General features: G+C 35.6%; 1 protein-coding gene across 2 annotated transcripts in view; it reads right to left on the bottom strand.

Annotated features, from left to right (window-relative positions):
* Positions 1 to 2,820: 2,820 nt before the first annotated feature.
* The window catches only part of Slc38a6 (solute carrier family 38 member 6), a 59,978-nt gene continuing 35,150 nt past the window's right edge, over positions 2,821 to 27,648 (bottom strand). Inside the window, exons 7-16 of one of the 2 annotated variants that reach the window (XM_090344234.1) lie at positions 18,887 to 18,969; positions 18,370 to 18,428; positions 13,123 to 13,188; positions 12,821 to 12,874; positions 10,584 to 10,663; positions 9,673 to 9,773; positions 5,201 to 5,325; positions 3,685 to 3,829; positions 3,242 to 3,336; positions 2,821 to 3,069 (exon numbers count right to left, since the gene is read on the bottom strand). In XM_090344234.1, coding sequence (XP_090200360.1) covers positions 2,989 to 3,069; positions 3,242 to 3,336; positions 3,685 to 3,829; positions 5,201 to 5,325; positions 9,673 to 9,773; positions 10,584 to 10,663; positions 12,821 to 12,874; positions 13,123 to 13,188; positions 18,370 to 18,428; positions 18,887 to 18,969 — 889 coding nt within the window. In that variant the 3' untranslated portion in view covers positions 2,821 to 2,988. The remainder of the gene's footprint in view (positions 3,070 to 3,241; positions 3,337 to 3,684; positions 3,830 to 5,200; positions 5,326 to 9,672; positions 9,774 to 10,583; positions 10,664 to 12,820; positions 12,875 to 13,122; positions 13,189 to 18,369; positions 18,429 to 18,886; positions 18,970 to 27,648) is intronic. The other variant, XM_090344233.1, reaches the window with a different exon arrangement.

Genomic DNA, 27,648 nt, shown 5'->3' with positions numbered 1-27,648 from the left:
TGAATAATAGATATTAACTTCATTTTACAGATTTGAAAGTGGTGATTTATAAAGGTTAAGTATTAAGTCTTCAATTGAAATTGTAATCCAAACTTTTATAACCCCCAAGCATGACTTTTTTTTTCCCCTTACACCACAACATTCTCAAATTGCCAAATTAGTACCTCTGCTATTCTCAAGAGAGATGCCCAGTTGTTAATTTTCAACCTATTTCCTAAGTGAGAAACACGAGGGCACCTGTACATTTACTATATGCAAACTGTCATTTTGCATTCAAGTCCCTACTTTACATGTGGACTGAGGCAGAATTACATTTTTACTGATACACCTTGGCTTCAATAGAGTGTTAACCATGGAGCTCTTTACATAATAGTAGCAGAGCCATAGCTTCTAGGTTCCAAGCACATATTAGCCCTGTCAATGGGAAAATGCAATTACTAACAACTTCCAAATAAAATATGATACAGCTGATCAACTGTGCCTCTGGAACAGAATGTCACATGTCCTATGACACATTGAGAAAATTCAGAGAACTTTCAAATCCACATAATAAACAGCAGAGGAAAATCTCATAATGAACAACAGAGCTCTCCAAAGCTTTTGGATAAGATTTGGAGGCAGGGTCAAACTATCAAGCAGAATAATCTCACAGTTTTGGTATTAGTGACTGATGCTGGTAACATTAACTTGAAAGCTAAGAATCAAATTTGCATAGAAACTTAACACACTGATTTCTCTAAAAACAAAATAATAGCTGGATACCAGAGGCTCATCCTTGTAATCCTAGTTACTTAAAAGGCTAAGATCTGAAGATCGTGGTTTAAGGCCAGCCAAGGCAGAAAAGTCTGTGAGACTCTTGTTTCCAGTTACCCATCAAAAAGTTGGAAGTGGATTGGTGGGTTCAAGTAGTAGAGTGCTATCTTTGAGTAAGACATCACCTAGGCCCCGAGTTCAAGCCCAAGATCAGCAAACAAAAATATTAATATATATAAGAACATTTTAAAGATAATCTTCTGCTCTGTGTAAGACATTGCTAACAAAATAAAATGTCAAGGCATAGACAAGACAAAATCTTTGCCAGATACCCAATTCGAAGGTCAGGCATCCAAACTGAACAGAATGCTTAAAGCTCAACAAGAAAACAAGCTAATTTAAAAATGAGAAAGCTAGATGGTAGTGGCTCACATCTGTAATTGAGATCTGAAAATTTTGGTTCAAAGCCAGATGGGGCAAACAAATCTGAAAGTCTCTTATTTTCAATTAATGAATGAAAACTGTAAGTGGAGGTATGGCTCAACTGTTACGGGAGTGCCAGGTGTGAGTAAAAAAGCAATCAAAATGGTGAGGCTTTGAGTTTAAGCCCCAATACTGCCAAGTATGCTCTGTCTGTCTCTGTCTGTGTCGGTCTGTCTCCCTCTCTCTCACGCAGACACACACAGACACATACACACACATCTTTCAAAAAAGCTAGACACCTCACACAAAAAAATATAGGTCAAATAAACTTATGAGAAAATGCTCAAAATCATGACACTAGGAATCACAAAACAATGAGATACACTATGTACCAATTAAAATGGTGACAATACAAAGTGCTGATGACATCAAATGTTGGTGAGGATGCGGGACAACAAGGACTCCATCATTGCACCTGAGCCTGAAAAATGGTACAGCCTCTTCAGAAAGCAGTTTGTCAGTTTCCTTTTTCCTTCTTTTTTTTTTTTTTTTGTGGGTCATGGGGCTTGAACTTGGCCTGAGCAGTCTCTCTGAGCTCTTCAGTTCAAGGCTGCCGCCCTACCCTTGAGCCAAGCCCCACTTCCCATTCTTTAATGGTTAATGGAGAGTCTCAGGTCAGCCCAGGCTGGCTTTGAACCTCAATCCTCAGATCTCATCTTCCTGAGTAGCTAGGATTACAAGTTTGTTAGTTTCTTACAAGAGTAAATAAGCTTTCACCAAGCAGTATAGCAATTGTTTCTTGGTACTTACATCAAAAAGCTGGAAGCATGTTCACATAAAATCGTACCACACATACTTGTAATTGTCTAAATTTGGAAACGATCAAATACTCTTTCTAAGCCAACAATTATACATTCATCCATACCATGGGATATTAATCAGTGATGAAAAGGAAGGAGCTATCAAGCCCCCCATACATACTCATACACAAAAAACACAGAAGACATGTAACTGTGTATTGTTTAATCAGCCAGCTTGAAAAGCATACATGCTTCTATATGATCCCAATCACATGATATTCTGGAAAAGGCAAAGCCATGGAGACAGGATAAAAAGACCATGGTGATTATCCAAAATCAACTAGGCCCTCCATAAATGGAAACTACAAACTTAATAATGGTGCCTCAATAAGAGATCATTGAGGGTAAACAATGTACCACACTAACACAAGGTGTTAATGAAAGTGTAGGTGATTGGGGGGCAAGGAGGTATGTATCATTCTCTATACCTTTTGTTCAATATTTCTGGAAACATAAAACTAGTTAAAAAATAAAGTCTATAAATCCAAGCATTGGTGGCTTATACCTACAATTCTAGTTACTCAGGAAGCTGAGATATGGAGGATCTAGGTTTGAAGCCTACCTGAGAAGAAAGACCCATGAGACTCCACCTCCAAAATTACCAGCAAAAAGTCAGGCTGAAGGTGTTTTGAGCTGCTAAGAACCAGCAAGGCAGGCAAGCTATAAGAGTGTGAGGCCCTGGCTTAAAGCCCCGTAAAAATAAATAATGTCTGTTAATTCAGAAAAGACACAATTAACAGAAGACTGACTCAATATTTTAAGCATACTTTGAGTGTTTATTTTTTATTAAAACTACTATATGACTCCTTTCTCCTTTACAGTGACATTTTGTTCTTTTCTGTTAACAATTTTCATAAAAATATTTTTTTCATCTAATGTATCTCTCAGAATCATTCCTTTTCTTGCTGATGGAGACAAATTATTCTTCATAAGAAATAGAAAAAAATTCCCATTATTTATTAATCCAATCAAAAATGATAAGTGCTAAACTAAAATTTCCAACCAAAATTCCACAGATGAGCAAAATGAAAGCCTGTGGAAACAAAAAAGATAAAAAATTATTAGGAGTATGTTTTTATATGTTCATCTTGCCCAATGATATATTTTATCTTTGAAGATACAATTTTTTGACATGTATAAAAACTATAAAATAACATTATTTCTTAAAGTGGATGTCTTAAGAAAAGCAGTATAAAATAACCTACCCCAAGCTTTTTCCATGACAGAAAATCTTCTCTGCTAAGTTTAAGATAAAACAGTCCTGGGAATACAAAAATCAAACAAGTTGATGTACTGGCACCTGTAAATTGGAGGGGGGAAAAAAAAGAGAAATTATTGGATTTAGATTTGAGGCAGAACATTTTCTTTCTTTTAGTATGTGGATTTTTCTTTAAAATGGAAAACTTGTTAGGTACCAGTGGCTCATGTTTGTAATCCTGGCTACTCAGAAGACTGAGATTTGAGGATCACAGTTTAAACCAGTCAAAGCAGGAAAGTTCATGTGACACTTATCTCCAACTAACCACAAAAAGGCCTAAGTAGAGCCGTGGTAGTGCTAGCTTTGAGTAAAAAAGCAAAGGGACAGTATCCAGGCCCAGACTTCCAAGTTCCAAGACTAGCACACATACACACACAGAAGAAAACTTACCAATTATACCGAATACATTTCTAATATCAGGAACATACATTGCAAGTAAAATGATGATAACATTGAGGGCTAGAGTGACCAAAGAATGGCGAATCCAGGAAAATGGAGAACTGGAGAAAAGCAGCAGCATTAAAGCTTTTCTGGCCTGTGTAAGAGAAAAAGAGATTCAGACAAAGAGGAAGCAAGCTTTCACTCAGATAAACACATGGATGGTAGCCATGACATTCCTGCTCCCAAACCATTTTGTTTCTGAAATACAGCCTTGACAATTAGTAAAGTGTGCATATACATAAACTAAGTGTTTATACACACCAATTTTTCAATATGTGTCATAAAAATCATATTGCCTAAATTCTACAAAAAATATTTTTCACAGGCAATACTTTTAGGTTATATAATTTAAGAATTTACCAACAATAACACTATGTATGAAATTTCAAAGCATCATTTTCATTAAACCCAACAGAAAACAAACATTTAAAATAGAAAAAAATCATGCCACGGGAAATGTCATTTACAATTTTACTTTCTGTGATCTGTTTCACAGCATGTAAATATGGAAACCAGTTCATTCCACTCTGGCTGCTCGAGCAGGGAATAGACTGTCCTGTCCCACAGGGCTTTTCCCAGCCTGCAGTACTCTTGGCTCTGAGTCCAGAAAGCCCAATCCTTGAAAAAACTCACTGTGAAGAGGTTCAAGACACAAATGCAGAAGGACTTAGTCCCAAAGGTTCTAGGAACAAAAAATCCTGAACGTGTAATTCTTTTATTTTTTTTGTATTATTGTATTTTATTGTTGAGGTGATAGAAGGGATATAGTTATATTTGTCAGGTAGTAGATACATTACTTGTTGAACACTGATACCCCTTCCCATGTTTTTCTCCCACTTTCTCTTCCCTCAATGAATGCCTAATTCTTAAAAAAAAAAATCAAAACTAAAAATTGTTAAAGAGGTTCAAGACACCCATGTAGAAGGATTTATTCTCAAAGCCCCTATTTTCATTTTCTCAGAAATTCTTAAAGTTCTTGCATATAGCAACTAGATGTAGATCAAAAACCTTTTTTTCTTCTTAAATGAAAGTCTCAGGAAAATACAGTATTTCACTAAGATTAAACTAGCATGTCTTTGTGAAAGTAAATCTACAATAAACCAATTGGAGTTGATTTTTGCTGACTTCACTTTTTCATCTTCATGCACATTCTTTTGAAGAGAGAATAGAAAGGAGAGAAACTCACCAAATGTTAGAAGAACTCTAGTTTCTAAATTGGAAACAATGCTGCGGGAGGCATAAATCTAAACTAAATCTGAGAGAGCACAAATTAGCTTAGTGGTTCACTGTTCTGCTTGTGCTTTCATGGGGCCATATGCAAGGATGAGGTCTTTGATCAATTACTTGACAAATGAATAAGATACACAAGCCTAGATGTAATTCAAAGGTTTATAGTCTGTAAAGAATTAGTGTGCCATGTTAAGGAGCCACTACACTAAGCACCGAAACCTTTACACGTACTTACAGGGAAATGGATTAGAGGGACTGTCAAAAGCACAGCAAACAGTATGCATAACTTTACAGTCATGACTGCAGCATCATGAGGCAAGTATTTACTATAACCTTGTAGTAACTCTGACTCCACTTTGTCTGTAAATAAAAATCCAGTAATACAGATCACATTATAAATTATAAATTTAAGATGTCAATAGTAGCAAGATTATTTTCTGTTATACTACTAATGGATCTTAATAGATTTAGATTACCATTATCAAACCATCCATGTCCCCCACCTTCCATTCTATGGAACAAAAGACATTAGTCAAATGTCTTCCTAAAGGGCACAATGTTTCTCCCCTTTTCATGAAATTAGAAGCCAGGAGAGGCAGAAACTCTAAAATTATGACAATGGATACGTATTTAAAAATCTCTTTAGAACCTGTGGATTATCTGAAGGGCTTTCGCATGCACCATCCCTATGGTAACAGCCTACGACAGCTAAGGGAAATATTTAGTCACTAGCCTACAACTATTCAACACAAGGAGGCAAGGCTGGAAGGAGAGGGGGAAGGTATATCCAATGCTTTTTTGTGCCAAATCTAATACCTTTTCCTCAATGCCACAGTATTTTCTTGAACCTCAAGAGTTCTATGCATACTAATGGCTTTGTCAACTTTCATAAAAGGAAAGGAGGCGTTGGGAAAGTGGCTTCCTGGTAAGCCCAGGTAGAGTCTGGGACAGGACTGGTGGATGCTGCCCCAGTGCTGGGTCCCACAATGCTTCCCTTACCCTAAGTCAGATGAAGAAGGGTAAGGGGCTCAAGAACTTGTACCCCAGTATCTGTGGGCAAAGATCACGTTGAACTTAAAACAGAGTAGTATTATTTAATTTTTTAGAAAGAATGCATTGGGGAAAATTTTCCTTTTAAACCAAATATAACTTTGCTTCCAAGAATCTTAGAGTTAAAGGGAAAAGACATAACACACACACACACACACACACACACACACACACACACATATTTACCTAACGAAAATGTATATACACAAAACCACACAAAAGTGCTCTAAACAAAGAGCTATGGCATTTCTAAACTGAGACCACAAATCCTGTTCCTAATAACATCCCTGAGTCTTGGTTCTTGTGGCTTTAAAATGGGGACACTAGCTGGGTGCCAGTTGCTCATGCCTGTAAAGTCCTAGCTACTCAGGAGGCTGAAATCTGAGGATCACAGTTCAAAGCCGATCCAGGCACTAAAATCCATGAGACTCCTATCTCCAATTAACCACCAGAAAACCAGAAGTGGTGCTGTGGCTCAAGTGGTAAAAGCACTAGCCTTGAGCTGAAGCGCTCAGAAACAGGGCCCAGGCCCAGAGTTCAAGCCCCACCACTGACAAAAAATAAATTAAAAAAATGGGGACACTAATACACTGTTCTAAAGAGTGACTGAGAACATGAAATGACTCAGTGTATTCATACTGACATTCAAAAAATAAGAAGACACATTCTCTAGAAGAATGGACAAAGAAGAAGGCCTGACCTAACAGCAATGTGCACTGTCCTGTAAGGACAGCAGAGGCTGTGACATCACATGTAAAGGGCTCAAAGAGTGTGGTAGTGAGTGGGCTGGGAATGCATTGAGGCCTTCATACTGCAGCTCTGCGAGGCTCAATGTGGCTCAATGTGTACAACTTGAAGGAAATGCCCAGAACATGAACAGTTAGGCTACGGTCATCATCATTACTGAGAGGTAAGGAGAATCTTCTAGTGATCATGGCCCTGGGAGAGAAAGGAATTCATGAAAGAATTATGGACATAATTTACTGAATGTTAGAACAATCAACTAAGAAGGCTAGGAAGAGTCAGGAAACCTGTACTGTATTTCTAAATCTGTGAGATACTTGTGTCTTCAGAGAAATATGGCAAACTATTTCCATTTTTTAAATCATAAAATGAGCTATTCAAACTTCCAAATAATCTTGTAGGCTTTAATTTGGTGATTATACAACATTTGGGCAGCAGCCTGGCTCACCAGAGAAACATGTTTCCTCTTTTCACTACATAATGTTTTAACATCTGTAATTAGAGTTGATGCTATTAATTCTAGGAACACACTTATAGGTCTGGAATCTGACAAAAGTTAGAAATTAACTAAGTCTTGAGAACTTTGGATAAAAGGATCCCACATAGCTGAAGAAGTCTAAAGAACTGCACTCATTACAAATTCAAAATATATGTCACATGTCCACTTCACAGTTTCCCAGGATGAAAACCTTTCTTCCAAGTCTGTCATTCTCTGTTCCTAGCTGAGCCTTTACATATGTAAGGGATAGAGAACAGCCTGCTCCTCTGGATTCAGATAAGTCCCTACAAATCTGAGAGAGGACCTGAAGTGACCTCGGCCAGTCACATATGCCACTGAAGTCAAGAGGCTTCTGGTTTAACACTAACACAATGAGGCTTATAAATCACAGTAGCAGAAATGATAGTGGATTTGTATTTAGGAAACCTAAAATTCACTCTGTGATAGGTCATCCCACCACACTACACTGTACTAGATTGACTAAACAATGAACTGAGTGCTAACTTCAGGCCAGTCCTTTTGATAAGATCTTGATTAGCAATTTCTTTCCATAAGACAGCAAGCATTATCCCAATAGAGATATATAATAGACAACTTTTCTTGGTAACTATTAACAACATAAAAAAGAGCTACTGTGGAGAGGTACTCTGACTTTGGAGAAGGAATTGTTTTTCTAGCATTCTGACTGTGTCTGTATACTGCTACCAATTACATATCTTTATCTTGCCTATGTACTGTGTGAATTCTTGTAGCTGTTTTGTTGTTGTTGTTTTTGCTATTGAAGAACATGCATTGTGAGGAATAGATTAAGTCAGAGAAAACAATAACAGTTTTACTTGATAACCAGGCAAATTCCTATCTAGGAAACATTTTTGTGTGTGCCAGTCCTGGAGCTGGAACTCCTAGACACTGTACCTGAGCTTGTTTTGTGCAAGTAACATCTCCATTTCTGGGTTTTTTGGTGCTTAACTGGAGCCTCATGGACTTTTCTGCCTGGGCTGGCTTTGAATCCTGATACTCAGATCCCAGTGTTTTGAGTAGCAAGGATTACAGATATAAGCCACCAGTGCTCAGCTTCTAGAAAACATTTTACATGAAAAACAAAACAACAACAAAGAAGACTTTAGAAGCCCCTGGGCGCAGGGGCTCACGCCTGTAATCTTAGCTATTCAGGAGGCTGAGATATGAAGATTGAGGTTCAAAGCCAGCCCAGGCACTAAACAACCTGAGACCCTTATCTCCAATTAACCACTAGAAAAATGGGAAGTAGGATTGTGGCTCAAGGGGTAGGGCAGTAGCCTTGAGCATAAGAGCTCAGGGACAGTGCCTAGGCCCAGTGATAGGGAGGTAGCCTTGAGCTGAAGAGCTCAGGGATAGCACCCAGGCCCAGAGTTCAAGCCCCATGACTGACTAAAAAAAAAAAAAAAAAAAAAGAAAGCAACTTCAGATTTGTGTTTAAGTAACAATAAGAGATGGACAGATATACATAAACAAGTGATCCAAGTTTTCCCAAAAGTTTATTTTAATAAAAACTTAAGAAACAAAAGGGCTTCTTGGCTCTACAGTGTAAGTTCTGAGGAGGCAGTACAGGAACAGGTACTCGATTTGAAGAGACAAAATAGGATTCAAACCTCAACTCCATTACTCATTATCTGCAATGCTTCATTACTCAATTTAAAGGACCCTACATCCACCTTGTAGAGTTGAGAGGAGGGAGGCAATTAGGATAAAGTACTTACAGAAAGCTAGCTCAAGAAATATAGCACCTACTTCCCTTTCCATTCAGGCTTTGTCACAATTTAACACAGTTCTGAAGTACCTAGTGCTTCACAGATTCCTGGAATTATCTTTCAGTATCCCAGAATCTTGATAGGATACTTTTATGAATTTTAAATATGCTCTGAGGATTATTTAGGAAGTATTGGTGCATCATAGGCTCCACAGGTGCAGAATTCTGTGATTATGAAGCCTGAGGCACACACCTGATAGGAAGGGTACAAGTAAAGTCCTGTAATAGTCCTTTCCTTTCTGAACTTTTTTTTTTTTGCAATAAGATAATTTATTCTTCCAACTTTTCAACTACTGTGTAACTACTGTGTAACGTACTGAATATACAATTAAAAAGAACAAAGCCATTGTTTTGTAGAAAGACAATCATATTCTTAAGCCTGAACTTTTACTTACATGTTCAAGAAAATTTCACAAAGTCACTAATGTTAACTTGAATTACCTTTCTAAGAGAAAAATTTGATTCTTTAATGTCCCTAGAGCTAGTTAACCTCAGTGTTTCACTGTAATCTGGGACCTGATCAAATTAACATAGAGTCTGGGATCTGATCAGTGTAACATAGTCACATGTGAGATCATCTATAAAATAATTTATTTGGTCATCTATAGTCAAAGATTACACTCACCATAAAAAGTAAGGTATCCAAAGAGTGCAGAAATAAAGTAAATGAGAAAACTTAAGGCAATTGCTGTATTAGTTACATTCTGCATTCTTTTCTTTGAGGGGCTAAAAGACAAAAAATGGCAAAGGCAGAACCAGTGATTTGAGTTACATCTCAAGAAATAAGTATCTCCCAAGGTGGTAAAGAGAATGGCTCCTTTGATCCTTCAAGATCTAATCCAATAACCATACCCTCAAGTTGTTTTTTTTTCTACCAGTTCTGAGGCTTGAACTCAGGGCCTACCTGCCATCCTTGAGTTTCTTTTGCTTAAGGCTAGTGCTCTACCACTTCTGGCTTTCTGGTAGTTTATTTGGGGTAAAAGACTCACGGATTCCCTGCCTGAGCTGCCTTTTTAACTACAATCCTCACATCTCAGACTCTGAAGCAGATAGGATTATAGGTGTAAGCAATCAGCATCTGGCGATACCCTGAAGTTTAAAATGTGAAAATAGTCAAGCATTAGTGGCTTACACCTGTAATTCTAAATACTCAGGTGGCTGAGATCTAAGAACAGAGGTTGAAAGCTAGCCCTAGGAGAAAGTCTTATCCAAATAACAACTTAAAAAACCAGAAGTGGAGCTGTGGTTCAAGTGATAGAGCACTAGCCTTGAGCAAAAAAGCCCAGGGACAGTGCTTAGGCTCTGCATTCAAGCCTTAAAATAGACCAAAAACAACAAAAACCAGCAAAATTAGCATAGAGAGTACTTAGGAAATATTCTTAACTTGAACAGAATCAACTCTTGGTTGTTTTGCTTCATTTTAAGTGAATATTTCAAATCCAGTTATGAAAATAAAAGATTCATAAATGAGAATGGCATCCCTAAAGGGAAAAAGACCCACTTTAAGGCATTAGAAACATTCAGATTTTATAGTACCTTTGAAGTTCACAGTATATGGGCAATATTGAAGTATGGCAGAGAAATGAAAAGGCCATGGTTGGTAGAGCAAAAGCACTCTGAAAAACATCAAAAACGACATATTAAAAGCATTCTATTAAAACCACCGTTTCATTGACATCTTAGTTTTTTAAAAATAATTAAGTTGTATTTATTTATTCTTTCATGATTTGTCTCTTTGTAGGCCTTTTCTTTCTTTTTTATTATCTTTAAATAGTGGTAAAAAGGATTACAATAAAAATATATTGTCCTAAAAAGCCATATAATGAGTGATTGTTGTCCTTAATGTACTATGTTATCTCTCATCTCTTTTGCTGTCCCTTGGTTATCTCATATTGGTACAGTATTTTACCTTGTTATCTGGGCAGGGGTGGAGGGAGGGAAATGGGGACCAAGACATGAGAAGGGTATCAATGTTTGTGAAGTAATGCACCTTCTATCTGGTGAGTATAATGCAACCCTTCTATTAATTACAATAAAAAATATATGAAAAAAATACTGTCCTAGGATAAAGAATGATTCAAATATGAAACCAGTAACAACACATGATCTTAAAACCAAAAAGCCAAGCAATGAGGGATTTTTTTTTTCTAAAGAGAGATACATCTACTTGTACATGATAAGTCATGAGCAAATATACTAGTTGGCAGGTAGCTTGCCTATACTAACTAGAATATTTTTAAAGTGACTTTTTATAACACATTGCTTTACTATAAATTACTACCAACCCCTAAAGAAAATTATTTTTATTAAGATAAAAATAATATTTGGACAAGATAAAAATAGCATTCTTAGAAATGTTCTTACTGCAATTCCCAGTTCTTTTTTAATGGAAGCACAATTTGAATACATCTTGTTACCCTAAGCAGCAAAAATTATCACTGAACTTGCTTAACCAACTCAATACAAGAAAACAGTGATAATACTACTTATATCTCTGAGCTGCCAGCATCTTTGACAAGACTTGCTTTTGCAAATGAGCACCAATGAATTTAATCAACGTGCAATACTTAAGTGTAAACTTTGTTTTTTTTTATTATTAATATACTTAATAAGAGCTAGAGGAAACTATAAAGCCAAAATTTCACCATGTAAATGAAAATACTGTCTTAAACAAATGGATGGTGATTTATTTTCTTTTTTCTGCTCTAAAAATATTTCCCTTAACTAGCTCTGGCTTTTCAGCAAAAGAAGTTCCAGATGAAGACCTATCTTGGGATATAGTACTGAGACTCCTCAAATATATGAGTGGGGCTAAGAGGAAGGAAGCTATAGTGTTTCCTGAAGGCTGCATTAGGGAGATCCAAATTTAATTCACAAATTCTCTGTTTCATATATTGCTCAATTTCCTGGCTTGTCAATTACCCTACCTAGATCTTTAAGCTCACGGGAGGTCTTTTCCATGGAAAAGAAGTAGTGACCTCCTTTATAGGACCAGAGAGACATTTCTTATTTAAAAACTAGGAATAAAAAGGAAAAGTCTGCAGGGAGGACTAACTCTACTAGCATTCTATGCTAATAGAATTCGACATGAATGGAGGGGATGCTCTTATCCCCAACCTACAAGCAGCTTTTCAACAGAACTAGAAAGTGGAGGAAAAAACTTGCAGACACAGGGAGGACTGCATGCTGAGCAGTTCCTGTCTCCACTCAGGCAGACACTCAGGGATTCTTATGGCCATTTCCAGTATCTGACTGCTCTTGGACAGAAGGCAAGGACTTGATTCAGGTCTCAGTTGCAAGTATCCGAAGTTTCACCATTAGGATATTCATCAGAAGATAAACTGGCAGTACTCAAATCACTGGTCCAATGACCAGCTGTTGAGCTACAGACCAAAGTCTTACTCACAGGGGAGGAGTATTTTGTGTAATTGGCTATTTAGCTTTTTAAGTCCAGAAAGTAACAGGAAGTCTGTAGCCACTGAGGACCTTATTGGCCAGACCAGACATTCGGTAAATCTGTTCTTTTAGGCAGAGGCCCACTTAAAACAGGCTCTATTTAAAGGCATGCCAAAAAAAAAAAAAAAGTGCCTGTTTCATAATGGGCCACCCTGTGTTAAATAATATTATTCTTCTGGTAGGCAATCCTATACTTAGCACTTTCATGAAAATTAATTACTTACAGGTACAAAGACCTAAGAGACCCTGTTACACGAATCTCTTAAAACTTGAAATGCAAAAAATCAACCAAAAGTATCTGTTAATAACTTACACACCTCTTTGGAGAAATGAAAGAGCTTTGGTTTACAATCATCTGTAGCATTTGAAATCTGTTTAAGAGTATTGAGGGGAAAAGAGAAACCAACAGCTATTAAAAGTCAGAATACAGCAACAAAAATGAATGTATTACTGCTAGGCTTTAAAATTATTTCAATTTGCAATAATTTTATTTCAAAGCAAAGCTCCCAAATACAATGTATACTTTCATTAATTAATTATTTCATTAACTAAAAATGATTTGATCTTAAAAAATGTTCAACTCTCATGCAAAAAAGGAATTCAGACTTAAAACTATTACCTGGAAGAGCTCCTCTGTATAGTTTAAGGTCAAAGGACAAGGGATAGACCATTTTTTAATTATTATCTGCAAGAATGAATACAACCAGTATTCAGATTACTTCTAATGAAAAAGATAAGAAGTTAAGTTTAAATATGTCAGCACTATTTTCATTAATCTAAAACTAAGCCAAAGATCCTTTTTGTTGTTGTTTGATTTTGTGCTGGTCCTGATATTTTTTTTCCCCCAGCAAGAATGGGCTCATTTAACACAGTCAAGAGAAGCAATTGACAAGACAGAGGAACTTCCTTCTGTTTAGTGGGAATCTCCCTCTTAAAACATCAAGAGTGTTTCTGTCAACTTTAAAACTCCAACTCTACTGGTAGTATTTGTTTTTCAAAGTGCAATGCATAAAAGGAACATATTTCAGAGAAAATTGTATGAAAACATGATTACTTGTGTCAGTTGCAGATACAGAAATATTAAAAGCAGTTTTTGGCAAAAGCCACAGGCAGATATAAGTAGAAACTATGGAAAGGGTGACAACCTCAGAGATTTCTAACGAATAAGTACTTTCCCCTTCTGGCTCTTTTTAGATTTGTACTCTTTTCGGTGAGTGTGGAAAAAACTGGCTAGAATGAAGGCACATAGCTAGGGAACTCCAGCTGGTAAAAATAAATTTTTGAAAATTAAAAGAAATCCATAGGGATGCTGTTTCCCAGAAATAATCATTGAAAATGTTTCAGGATTTTGTTCTTAATTGTGGTCATCCTGTTCCTAGGCCTATAGTCGTGAGTTCCTAGGCCTATAGTCGTGAATGTGTCAACATTACCATTGTGGCCCAGTTTCAAGCACATAATTACTCTGTAAATGTTTGCTCCAGGCTAAATCCCAGCATACAGAGGGGCAAGGGAGAATAAAGGAAGTATTTGTCCTTTGCCAGAGACCAGTAAGTAAATACTATTCCCATTCTTGTTTGCTATTTATCTTGTTTTGGATTGCAATGAAGTCAACTAAAATTTGATACAGTAACAAAACACATCTAAGGAAAGCATTAACATTTTAGGATTAAGTTAATAAGTAAACTAAAGAGTCATTGTTAATTTAAAATTTCATGAAGAAAAAGAGGGTTTTAAGGATAAATAAATGAGAAAGTTGCTTTGACATTTCTAGGCATTTTTTAAATTAAATATATTGTTATCTCAAAGATCAACTTACCAAAATGGAAGAACAAAATCAAAAGCTGTAATTTTTTTTTTCTGAAAGGTTAACAAATAAAGAAGGAGATGGGGTAAAGAAGCTATATAAGCGCCATTGTTGGTCTCTTTTCTTCCCTGTAGACACTGTTCCAAATTCAGTTCCCTGCATTTGATCACTAGTATCTGTGGTACTGTTACTAACAATAGCCAACTATTGAGCACTTACAGTGTACCACTTGAGAAGAATTAGGTGACAGATGGAGAGAGAATGAGGGAGAGGGTATTAAGCTGCATTGTACTCATAAATTGGTATGTTGAATTGAATTCGCTTTGTATAACTATTATTAAATAAAAAGTGAAAAAACAATAAAAATTAGATACCCTGATAAACTCTATATGTGGGCCACTTCATTTATTTTTTATCAGCTGTTATTCTAAGCTTTCAAATCAAAATGTTTTAAACAGAGGTTCAAAATACAAGATAGACATTTTTATTAACTAGAAAATTTTATCAGCAGCCTTTTAAACAATATTATTATCAGTTCCTACAGCTAATATTAGTTCCTACAGCTAATTTCTGTGCAATTATCCATCCCAACTTCAAATCTGCATTGTGGAACAAAGACACTAGAGATAATTCCTATAAAGCAGAAGTACAGAACAGAAATTAGAATAAACCCAACAAAAAAAGGAACATAACTCTGGAGATCAGAACAAACACTAGGATTAAATACTGCAACACATCATTGGCCCCTTTAAAGGTGGCCTCCTCTGTTTCCCAGTTTTCAAGGCTCATGACTCTTATTCAGAAGTAACAATCAGTACTTCCATGGTGTTATTCTTAGGATATCTATCTTTTCTAGCAAGTTAATCTAGTTTCCTCCACTACACTCATTACAAAAGTAAATCAGAAAAGAAAAATTCAGTTAAAAAACACAAAGGTAAATACATTTGGTTATGACCATTTTAGAATTTCATTTTTAAAAATTTTTGACATTTCATTTTTTTCATGGGCATGTATTAGTTGTCAAAAGGGGGCTTCACTGTGATAGTATATGTATATTGTATTTGATCAAATTAACCCACTCTATTATTCTTTCTTATTTGTTTGTTAATTTATGCCAGTCTTGGGGCTTGAACTCAAGGCCTGGACACTGTCCTTGAGCCTTCTCAAGACTAGAGCTCTAGGGGCCGGGAGTTTGGCCTAGTGGTAGAGTGCTTGCCTGGCATGCACGAAGACCTGGGTTCAATTCCTCGGTATCACATACATAGAAAAAAGCCAGAAGTGGTGCTGTGGCTTCATTGGTAGAGCTCTAGCCTTGAGAAAGCCCAAGTCAGAGCTCAGGCCCTGAATTCAAGCCCCAGGACTGTCAAAAAAACAAACAAACAAACAAACAAACAAACAAAAGACACTAGAACTCTATCACTTGAGCAACAGCACCACTTCTGATTTTATCTGCATATGTGGTACCAACGTATCGAATCCAGGGCTTCAAGCATGCTAGGCAAGCACTCTACCACTAGGCCAATCTCCCAGCCCCTCTATTACTCTTTGTTAAATAGTCTCATTATTCTATTTTCATGCAGGCATAGCACTTGGATTACATTCCCCCCACCTCAACGTTTAAGATAAATTGAGAGGCATAGGTATTTTATGCTAATTTTTTAAATAAAAACAAGAAATCAGTTAGAAGTTTTGATTTGTGGTGTTTGAACAGTATAAGGAAATAATTATTTTCTAGACTGATTTTTAAAGGTATGCTGTTATACAGAAATACAAACGTATTAACAAAAATAATCAAGAAAAACACCACTTCAAAGATGTGCATTAATATGTGTGCAGACACCATTGTAGATACCAAAATGTAACAGAGAATCTATAATAAATTTGCCAACAAGAGCAATAAAAAGGGGCCTGGAGTTTGGCCTAGTGGTTAAAGTGCTTGCCTAGCATGCACGAAGACCTGGGTTCGATTCCTCGGTACCACATACATACAAAAAAGCCGGAAGTGGTGCTGAGGCTCAAGTGGTAGAGCTCTAGCCTTGAGAAAGTCCAAGGACAGTGCTCAGGCCCTGAGCTCAAGCCCAGGACTGGCAAAAAAAAAAAAAAAAAAAAAAAAAAAGAGCAATAAAAAGGTGGGGAATGTTTTCCATTGTCTCATTGTAGACCAAATTTAAATTATGATCACAGGTAAAAAGCTGAGCAGATAGGTTGTAAGGCATTATAATAAATGAAGAGTAAGAGTATTCTTTCCATAGATCACAACATTAGGAATGTATGTTGAATTAAAGAGTATCTGCCATGACAGAAATGAAAGCTATAGTAGACATATCAGAACATTTCATCTGCTTCAAGCTAGTGACTATAAAAACAAATTTCTCCTTCTCAGCAATGGGTTGCTAATTATCAAGAATGAAAACTTCAATATTTACCTACACTGATTCTTTTTAACATACATATTTATTTGCATATAGAGGATACTTCTAACCAAGTAGGTATCTCTCAAAATGAACTTACAATTTGCTGTTTTTCTCTTTAATATGGAGTCTAAAAGGGTATGTTCAATTTATCATTTGTAACATGTGAATCAGACAATTTGGGAGGGAGATGATTTTAATGTTGGCAAATACAACAAATGGTTTAATGCAAACATAGTTAAATATTTTTCCGTTTTTTTCCATATATTTTTATTGTAATTAATAGAAGGGTTACATTATATTCACCAGCTAAAGGTGCATTACTTCATAAAAATTGATACCCTTTCTCATGTATATTTTTCAATTTTAAAAGCATTATCTGAAATATAAAAAATACTTTGGTTCAGTAAAATCAAGGTCATTTCCACTTGGTTTAGGTAATTTAAATTTGTTTTTATCCCTGTAGTTCATATGACATAGCTTTGAAATCTGGCTCCATATTACGGCTTAACTACTGCCATATTGACTTGGTCTTAAATATAGCATATATCAATAACTAAGGAGAGTTTAACCACGCCTATAAAAAGGCTACTTGGATAAGCAGATTCTTGGCAAGTTAAAAATATTTCATCCTAATCCTATTTAAGGTTTAACATTTAGATATTGGTTATGAAATTGCTGTGCAAAGAAAAAATGGTTTAAAAATTTTCATACACAGATACTATCTATAGGATGTTATAACTTTCTCTAAAAGACTAAAGTCATAAACTCAAGATTTCTATTATCTTATTATTCCATAAATATCAAAATAAATTTTACCATCTGTTATTTTTCTGTTGCAATAAAAAATGAGACAATTTAAGATAAGAAAAAATGTACCCTATTTGTGCATAAAAGTATTTATTCCCACTGCTGTTTTTATGAGTAGACAGGAAAAAATTAGCAAACTCCCATTTTCTAAGATCTCCTCAATGGCCAAGTCTCAGAAACTCTTTTTAGTAATGGAATAAAGTTTCAAAATTAAGGTGAATAGTATCAAGTTGATTTTATAGACTAAGCCTTACTGACTCTTTATACAATATGTACAGAAAAAGATACAAGTACAAAAAATTTCAATAAAAAATAATTCTACCCAAAGCTATGGACATGGTAATGGAAATATAAACATAACTATATAGACATAAAAACCTATGACTCTATAGACATAATGTTTTATTTCTTAAATTAATATGTTTCTATGACATACAAACCCTTAGCCTAATTTTGATTAAGTTCTAAATACTAAGTCCCAGTGATTGTAAATAGAGATTCCGTCCTTGAACACTTGTTTGTTAAACTTGTCATTTAAAATATGATGTAAAAATCAACATTAATAAATTCTTAAAAAAATAATAATTCTATTCTATCTAGTACTTTAACATTTATGTTATCTTTAATAACTACAAGAGATATTTTTGACATAGTATTCTGAGCCTTCAAAATAAAGAAGGAAATACTTTTGCTAGCAAAAATACTTTTTTAATGAAAAAAGGTGCTTTTAATAACATGATGAAATAAAAATAGACTACCCTTCCCAATATAAAGCAGAGTAAAAAGTCATTAACATGAGTCTGATTTTAGTGAGAAACAATGCATTATACTTTAAACTTACCACAAGAGCAAAGAACACCATAAAGAAAAATGATAAACTACTTGTGTAGCCAAGAAATCCTGTAAAATAACAGTAAAATAAAAGGCAATTTATAAGGAAAGTGATCCTAACTTACAACTAAAGCTTTACATTTTAGGCATGTTTTCTATTACAGTGCTTGGTATCTGGGGCTTAGGGCTCAGAATAACAACATTCCAGCTATCTGTCACAGATCATTTATGTAGCTCTGTATAGCAGAATTGGAACTGGCTTACCACTAATGGTACACTGTAAGGGAAAGCTGCTCTTTAATGTTCCGCTGTAAAGATTTTATTTTAGTGGAGCAGACAAAATACTACTGCAAACCAAGTAATAGGTTAACTAGGCAGGGTTGAAGGCTCAACAATCAAAAATAAAGCCAAGTTTTAAATTATTCTCAACCACCACCTTTCTGCTAAAAATGTGGTACTATGAAATTTAAAAGCCTCTTAATATTTTTCTCTCTCCTGTGTCCCCCCCACCTCCTACAAAGACTTACCTATTTTAGGAAGAAGTGCAAGAGGAAACACTATGCTAACACAAATGATAATTAATAGTTTCTGTCCATCAAGATACCAGGACCTATTAGGGAAAAAGTTCTGTTTTAGTCACAAGATTTCTATTTATACTTACACACACTCCAGTCATTACAATCACCCACTAAAAAAGATCCACTACCTTTAAAAAATGATTTCTGAAATACCATTATTTTTATCAGTGAATTTGTATTTAGGAATTGAATCATGATAATGTTGTCATATGCCTGTAATATTAGCTCTGGGAGAATAAGGTAGGAAGATCGTGAGTTCAAGGCTGAGCTGGGCCATTTAGTAAGTTTCAGAGCCAGAATGGGCTCCTGGTACTAAATAAACAACCCCAAAACAACGAGCTGTCATTTTCCAACTACTAAAAAAATGAGGTGTTCAGAATAAAAGTACATGAAAGTATAAACTATGAAACCTACTTTATAGGAAGCAATACAACAACAGATATTCAGAGCCTTTTAAAAAAACTAAACCTTTTAACACTTAGAAGACTATTTTAAAAATAAGGAAACAACCAGCAGGAAGAACAAATATTTTTGTAAAAAGCTACTTAGCGAAGTTATTTAAAATACTGAAAATTGAAAAGAAACATATAAAACCATGAACACAATATAATGAATAGTAAATATCAGATGTGGGTATGCATAAGATTTTGAGAAAACGTTAGATGCATTGAAAATGGAAAGGAATATACTGATAACCATTATCTTTGGTTTGTAAAATTACACATAATTATTATTATTATTATTTTTTTTTTTGCCAGTCCTGGGCTTGAGCCAGGGCCTGAGCACTGTCCTTGGACTTTCTCAAGGCTAGAGCTCTACCACTTGAGCCTCAGCACCACTTCTGGCTTTTTTCTATATATGTGGTACCTAGGAATCAAACCCGGGTCTTCGTGCATGCTAGGCAAGCACTTTAACCACTAGGCCAAACTCCCAGCCCATAATTATTATTTTTATTATTATTATTTATTTATTTTTTTGCTAGTTGTGGGGCTTGAACTCAGGGCCTGGGCACTGTCCTTGGACACTTTTTGCTTAGGGCTAGAGCTCTGCCACTTAAGCCACAGCACCACCTTTGAATAAAAGGCATAATTTACCAACTATAAACATTAAAAATTTCATACAAAGATGCTAGAAGAAGGGCAATGTGCAGTTAAGTATGATCATATACATATATGAAAATTCCATAATGAAGTCTATAACTTTAAGATATGCTAATAAAAATGGAAAATGATTACAATATTGAATGAAAAAGTTAATAGTATAATTAATTATATCTTTGTTCATTAAAAAAAACCCCAAAACCGCACAACCAGAGTTTGGCCTAGTGGTAGTGTGTTTGCCTAGCATGCATGAAGACCTGGGTTTGATTTCTTGGTACCATATATACAGAAAAAGGCTGGAAGTGGTGTTGTGGCTCAAGTGGTAGAACTCTAGCCTTGAGAACGCCCAAGGATAGGGCTCAGGCCCTGAGTTCAAGCCCAGGACTGGAAAAAAAAAAAAAAACAACCTAGGGGCTGGGAGTTTGGCTTAGTGGTAGAGTGCTTGTCTAGCATGCATGAAGACCTGGGTTTGACTCCTCAGTACCACATATACAGAAAAAAGCTGGCAGTGATGCTGTGACTCAAGTGGTAGAGCTCTAGCCTTGAGAAAGCCTAAAGACAGTGCTCAGGCCCTGATCCTAGCACAGAGGAAAAAAGTAGATGTACATTTTTTTAACGTCAGAAAGATATACTTAAAATACCAAGAATAGATTTTTTTTTTCTTTTTAGTGGGGGTGGTGCTTGGTTTAAAATTCAATGCTGTTCATGCTTGCCAGGCAGATACTTTACTGCATGAGCCACATGTCTAGCCCTCGAAAGCATATATTTCTACAGGGTAGCAGTATGTGTAATTTCTATACCCTTTTTGCATTTATATGACTTTAGTTCAATATGAAATATTCAATGTGGAAATACTGAAGTCCTACACTTGTACAGAAAAGCTTTTTGTTTGCTAGTCCTGAAGCTTGAACTCAGGGACTAGATGCTGTTCCCTGAGCCTCTTTATGCTTAAGGCTAGTGCTCTACCACTTGAGCTTTTCTGATAAGTTTAATGGCAATAAAAGTATCACAGAGACTTTTCTGCCCAAGCTGGCTTTGAACCGCAATCCTCAGATCTCATCTACCTGAGCAGTTAGGATTACAGGCGTGAGCCACCCACACGTGCCTCAGTAAAACTTAATGTTAATTCTTCAATAGCTAATAGATTTGTATGCAAAGGATAAAGAAATACATTGAGTAAATACATGTGAAGAAAATTCTAGTCCTCGCTGCTACTTTAAGACTGAAATTGAAAAAATAAAAGTTTCAGAATAATTCTAAGGTTCTAAACATTTGTGATCCATGCTTGTAATCCTAGCTGTTCTGAGGATAGTGGTTCCAAGCCAGTCTGGGCAGAAAAGTCCATGAGACTCTTGTTTACAATTAACTAGCAAAAGGCCAGAAGTGGGGCTATAGCTCAAGTGGTAGAGTGCCAGCCTTGAGCAAAAAAACTCAGGTTCTGAGTTCAAGCCTTCAGATCAGAATGCATGCATGCATGCATGCATAAATAAATAAATAAATAAATAGGGGCCGGGAGTTTGGCCTAGTGGTAGAGTGCTTGCCTAGCATTCATGAAGACCCAGGTTTGATTCCTCAGTACCACAGACATAGAAAAATGTCAGAAGTGGTGCTGAGGCTCAATTGGTAGAGCTCTAGGCTTGAGAAAGTTCAAGGACAGTGCTCAGGGCCTGAGCTCAAGCCCAGGATTGGCAAAAATAAATAAACAAATAAAAGGAAGATATGGTATAATTGGTCCCTCACACATTGCTAGTGATTTTTTTCAATTAGTAATCTCTTCACGAAAAGCAATGATAAATATATAGATACAGCAATAAAAATGCACTGACAACCTAAGCTAAGAAAGTCATCTAAGACAGCAAAAAAGTCTACCTGCATTAAGTACACTAAGTACAACATTATTCTAATGTTAAAAAGGCAAGGGAAAAAAAACCTATATAGCTAACAATAGAAAATATTTAGATTGATAATTACAGAGTCTGTGGAATGTCACAAAGTTTTTTAAAAAACCAATATACTAAAGTAGAAAATGCTAATGATATAAATGCAAAACTTGTTTATTAACTATATCTTTAAAAGCAGTTTAAGCCAGGTGGGTGTGGTGGCTCACGCCTGTAATCCTAGCTACTCAGGAGGCTGAGATCTGAGGATCATGGCTGAAAGCTAGCCTGGGCACTAAAGTCCATGAGACTCTTATCTCCAATTAACTACCAGAAAACTGGAAGTGGTGCTGTGGTAGGGCAGTAGCCTTGAGCTGAAGAGCTCAGGGACGACGCTGAGCCCAGAGTTCAAGCCCCATGACTGACTAAAAAAAAAGGCAGCTTAAGAAAAATTCAGAGATTAGGTTAAAAGTTATGCATACTTTGTCCTTAGTTTCTTTTCTAAATTTTCAGTATGTATGCCATCATTTTACACTCTCACATAATCTATATATGCACATATACAGCTATTAAATTCACACTAGAATGGAAGCTTGTAGCATATTGGTCTTTTGACCAATAAGAAGTACTCCCTCCCCCTCCCATCCCTTGCTGGTCCTGGGCTTGAACTCTGGCCTAGGTGCTAACTGTGAGCTTTTCTGTTCAAAGTTACCATTCTACTACTTGAACCAAAACTCCATTTCTGGCTCTTTATCTACTTTACTGATGATAAGTCTTACAGACTTTCCTGCCCCGGCTGCCTCCAAATCATGATACTTGGATCTCAGCCTCCTGTGTAGTTAGCATGATAGGCATAAGCCACCAGGATCCAGCAAGAATTACTTTAAGAAAATCTTTTTCTGTTTGCTTGTTTTGCTTTGTTTTATGCCTTTCCTGGGGCTTGAATTCAGGGCCTAGGTGATGTCCTTGAGTTTATTTTACTAAAGACTAGCACTATACCACTTGACCAACAGCTCTACTTTGGTCTGCCTGGGGATTTATTTTTGGTTGTTAATTGGAGATGAGTCTCATGCACTTTCCTGTGTGGCTGTCTTTGAACTCTCATCCTCAGACCTCAGTCTCCTGAGCAGCTACTACTGCCGGCATGAGCTATAAGCAACTAGTTCAGGAATTACTTTTTTAAATGATTGATGGATGATTTCAGAATTTTCACTTTGTGATCATGTATCCAATTTTTCCCAGTGTACTATTAAATTAAGAAAGGGGTTTTCCCATTTGAGTTTCAACTTCTGGCTTCTCTCTGGACTGATCCAGGTACATCTTTTAAGCCTTGGTTTATAAGGAAATACTCTCTGATTAGCCTTCAATCATTACTATTGGGCACTGATAACTTCATTAAGAGAATAACAGAAGGAGCAGTAGCATCAACAGCAGAACCATGGTCACATTTTTCCTTTCCCTATTCTAACTCCTGTTGTTAGGAAATAAATGCATCAGGAATCATAACCTGTGCACAACTATTTCTGGTTCCTACAGACCCGAGGCTGGAATCTCTACATCTGTATATGTCCTCAATTCCTGGCATGGAGAAAATAATAAGTATACATATTAAAAATACACAAGGATACTCAAATAATTCATCTGTCACTATTAGACAAAAATCAAATTGAAACTTCAAAACATCCCTTACTGAGGAACACCTGGCAACTAAATTTTTGAAGCTGGCAAGAAGCCTGGGGCTCTATGTTTGAAATATCTTTCCTTGTGGGACCCAGTAACAGACCTAGACAGTTGCAGTGCCAGGAGAAAAAGCCCCAAGGGAACACCGAGGTAGATTCCATCTGTTAGTTCTTCTGGCTCCGCTGGAAACAATACCGCATTGTATATTTAAGTCCTTATTAAGAGTGTTACCTCATGGTAACAAAATTATGAAAGTGAGTTTGTAATAAAAAGAAGGTACAGCAATTCACAGGACCACAACTCTTTTTTCTCTTCGATTAGATGAAATGAATACTTTAGAAATCCTGAACAAGAGCTACTATATACTGGGCTGGGAATGTAGCTTAGTGGTAGAGCGCTTGCTTAGCCCTGGGGTTTACTTTCTTAGTACCACATAAATAGAAAAAGCCAAAGGTGGTGCTGTGATTCAATTTATAGAGTGCTAGCCTTGAGCAAAAGAAGCTCAGGGACAGTGCCCAGGCCTGAGTTCAAGCCCTAGAACTAGCAAAAACAAAAAGAAAAAAAGAAAGAGCTACTATCTACTATTTTAGATCCCAATTTATGCATGACTATAACAGTCATGTAGATGACCAAACATTAAGTTGTAGCTCTGAAGAGACCTTTACCCCTCCTAACAGTAACTGAGCTGCACAGAGTTGTGGAACATTAGAGCTGGCAGGTAGCTTACAGATCACCTGGTTCTGCAACTTCATTTTATGTGTGTAAAAGCAGTAACTTGACTATAGCGGTTGAAATACTCTGCATTCATCAGTCACTCTTAAGTTTAAAGTATTTCTCAGATAATCTTTCACTTGCTTCAGAATCATGCTTTATAATCTCTTTTTTACAGGACTAAACCCTACACTATTATAAAATATAATTTTTTTACTGGTAAAATATTTATTATAAAATATAATTTGTCTATCAGCCATTGTTATTATCCTTATTAATTTATATTAATAAACTCATTATAAATACAGTGCTTTTCTTTACCATTGATTCATTATAGCAATGATATAGTAGTAATACTCACTGAAGTCAATTTAGATTTTATGTGCATGTTACAGCCAACTGAATTGTATTTGGCAGGGGATATTTTCCAAAGAACAGGAGTTTATTTACAAAATAAAATCTCAGCCTAAAAAATGCAAACCAGTAATAAGAAATCTCAAAAACATGTATTAAATAAATTTATTTCATAAACCAAGATGTTAGAAGAATGTACTGACCTTAATTTTTTCCTTAAAAGGGAAAAAAAAGAATTACCTAACAGAACTCCTTTCCTACTATACATATTTTCCTTAAGCCAAAAGAGTTAAGAGCAAAAAGTTTTATACTTCCTAAAAAACCTTGTCTGATCTGTGGATTTAATCCTATATGATAAAAATGTTCCAACTTTGAAATATAGAGTATAAATCCTTAGCTGTATTGCTCTGGCATGCAGCTGTTTTTTCCATTTTTTAATGAAAACCAGGTTTATTTATAAGTTGCCTTAATTTCATTCTCGAATGGAATGGAACAAGAGTATCATATGTTCTGAATTAGGATCTTACTCACATCCCATATCAATTATATAACTCAAATGCAAGACAACTTAATTGTGTCAATCAGATTCCTCTGACAAGACCATTAAATGTTCACAGAGAGCTTCCAACTTTTAACAGTCATAGGTTTAAAAAAAGAAGCTATTATATGAAAAATATTAATTGTAAGTGCTTAATATTGTGACTATTTATGCCTAATAGTAATTTTAAAATGAGAATACAATATAAACTTTCTTTTTTGATAATATCTTTAAAGGTTTATATTGCACAAAGATATATCAAATTGTCAGATACTAAGCCAAAAAATAAGCATACTTGAAAGATCTTAATGAAAATTTATGGCAAATCAAACCTTGAACTAAAAGCATATCAATATCATGTTAATCTCATTGAAGAAATACTGCTATGTAACCCTGTCTGAAAATACAAGGAAATTCAACTACTATCATGTTTGTTTCTTATTTACTTTACAACATTAAGCTCTGAAGCCTAATGATTTAGCTGTTTTTAAACAAAGTAATACATTCACTTTTTAAGGTACTTAAAACCAAACAAGGGAATATATATCACATTTAAAATAGTATGGGATTGTTAATTTTAAAACATTGTCACAGATGATGCAAACTAGTCATTGCGATTTGAAGTATATTGCATTAAAAGACCATTCCTGACACATAAAATGACATTTTATGAGATAAGAGTCAATATTTTTGTTTTTAAAATGAAACAAGAAAAACACCTGGCAATACAAATGACAACTAATTTTAAATAAAAGTCAAGATAAAAGGATCACTTTTAGAGATAGAATACCAGGTCTGTCACACATTATTTTATTTCTAAAATTTTTAATATATTTATGTCCTTCCTGTTTCTACAAACACATGGTAATAAAGGCAGATTAACAGAAACCACCAAATTCAGGAGAAAAAAAGAAAAAGAAAAACCATATGGAATACATGACTATTCAGGACTACTAGGATTAATTAGTATAATTTACACAATACATTCATGTTCAACTCTGAGTTTCCTAGCAGTCTGAGAAAAAAAAAAGAATGGCCAATTTAAATATAGTTATCAATACAATTTCTTCATTCCCCATATTTACACTGTGTGTGTGAGTGTGTGTGCATATTGTTTGATTTTGCTAATAAAAGGTGGCAATATGCATCTGTAAAACAATGGGTAAAGAATTCTAAGGCTCCAAGTTATATGGCCCAAACAAGTTAAATTACTGAAATTATTAATATGAAATGGATAGAACACATGTTCTTTACTCTTATGTTGAACATTCTTTATTCTACGTCAGATTGCCTTGAATTCTTTGTCCTATATTATAATCTACATTCTTCATACAGAATTTAAGTAACAGAAGCCATTCTCGTTATTGTCCCAGCAAATACAAAAGTAAATTACACATAGCTATTTCTGATGGCATGAAATAAAAATGCAACTAAAACTGGATGCAATGACAAATGTTGAGCTATAAGTGTTATATGTATTATCTTCTGATAATACACATAGATACTTCTGTTACATTTTTCAACCACATTTTCTTGATGGTCTCTATTCAAATGTAAAGTAACTATGAGCCAGGTGCTGGTGGCTCACACCTATAATCTAAACTGCTCAGAAGGATAAGATCTGAGGATCTCTGACACCAACCCAAGAAGACATTGAGCAAAAAGCTAAGAGAAAGTTAAAGACCTTGTGTTCAAGGTCTATAGTGGAGCTTTTCTTACAAATATGTATATGCATTTATCTAAGTAGAATTGTCTAAACAGAATCCTTTAAGAGAAACCAAGGTAACAATGCTAAAAGCTAAAATTTGAAAACTTTCCCTGAATTCTAGAACAAGTTCAATTACTAGGGCAAAAGAGCTAAATATTCCAATCTGGAAATCTGACAGGTTTCTACTGTGGTTTAAAACTATGTAAAATAACATAATAACTAAAAGAATTTATTCTCTCTTCAAATTCAATTTTTTTAAATGCTTCTTATCTACACATTGAGAGGAAAAGATAATTTTTTTTTTTTTTTTTTGCCAGTCCTGGGCTTGAGCTCAGGGCCTGAGCACTGTCCTTGGGCTTTCTCAAGGCTAGAGCTTTACCACTTGAGCCTCAGCACCACTTCCGGCTTTTTTCTACATACATGGTACCGAGGAATTGAACCCGGGTCTTCATGTATGCTAGGCAAGCACTTTAACCACTAGGCCAAACTCCCGGCCCAGGAAAAGATAATTTTAAGTGATGGGTCAATATAATCTGTAGGACCTGAATTTTGTATGTTTTCTTTTCTTTTTTCTTTCTTTTTTTGCCAATCCTGGGCTTGAGCTCAGGGCCTGAGCACTGTCCTTGGGGACTTTCTCAAGGCTGGAGCTCTACCACTTGAGCCTCAGCAGCTTTTTTTTTTTTTCTATGTATGTGGTACAGAGGAATCTAATGTGGGTCTTCGTGCATGCCAGGCAAGCACTC

This window comes from Megascapheus bottae, chromosome 14 (genome assembly GCF_031878675.1).
Source record: "Megascapheus bottae isolate mThoBot1 chromosome 14, mThoBot2.hap1, whole genome shotgun sequence".
Taxonomy (NCBI): Eukaryota; Metazoa; Chordata; class Mammalia; order Rodentia; family Geomyidae; genus Megascapheus; species Megascapheus bottae.
The sequence above is the reverse complement of the archived record's forward strand: the minus strand, read 5'-3'. Positions and strand labels throughout refer to the sequence as shown.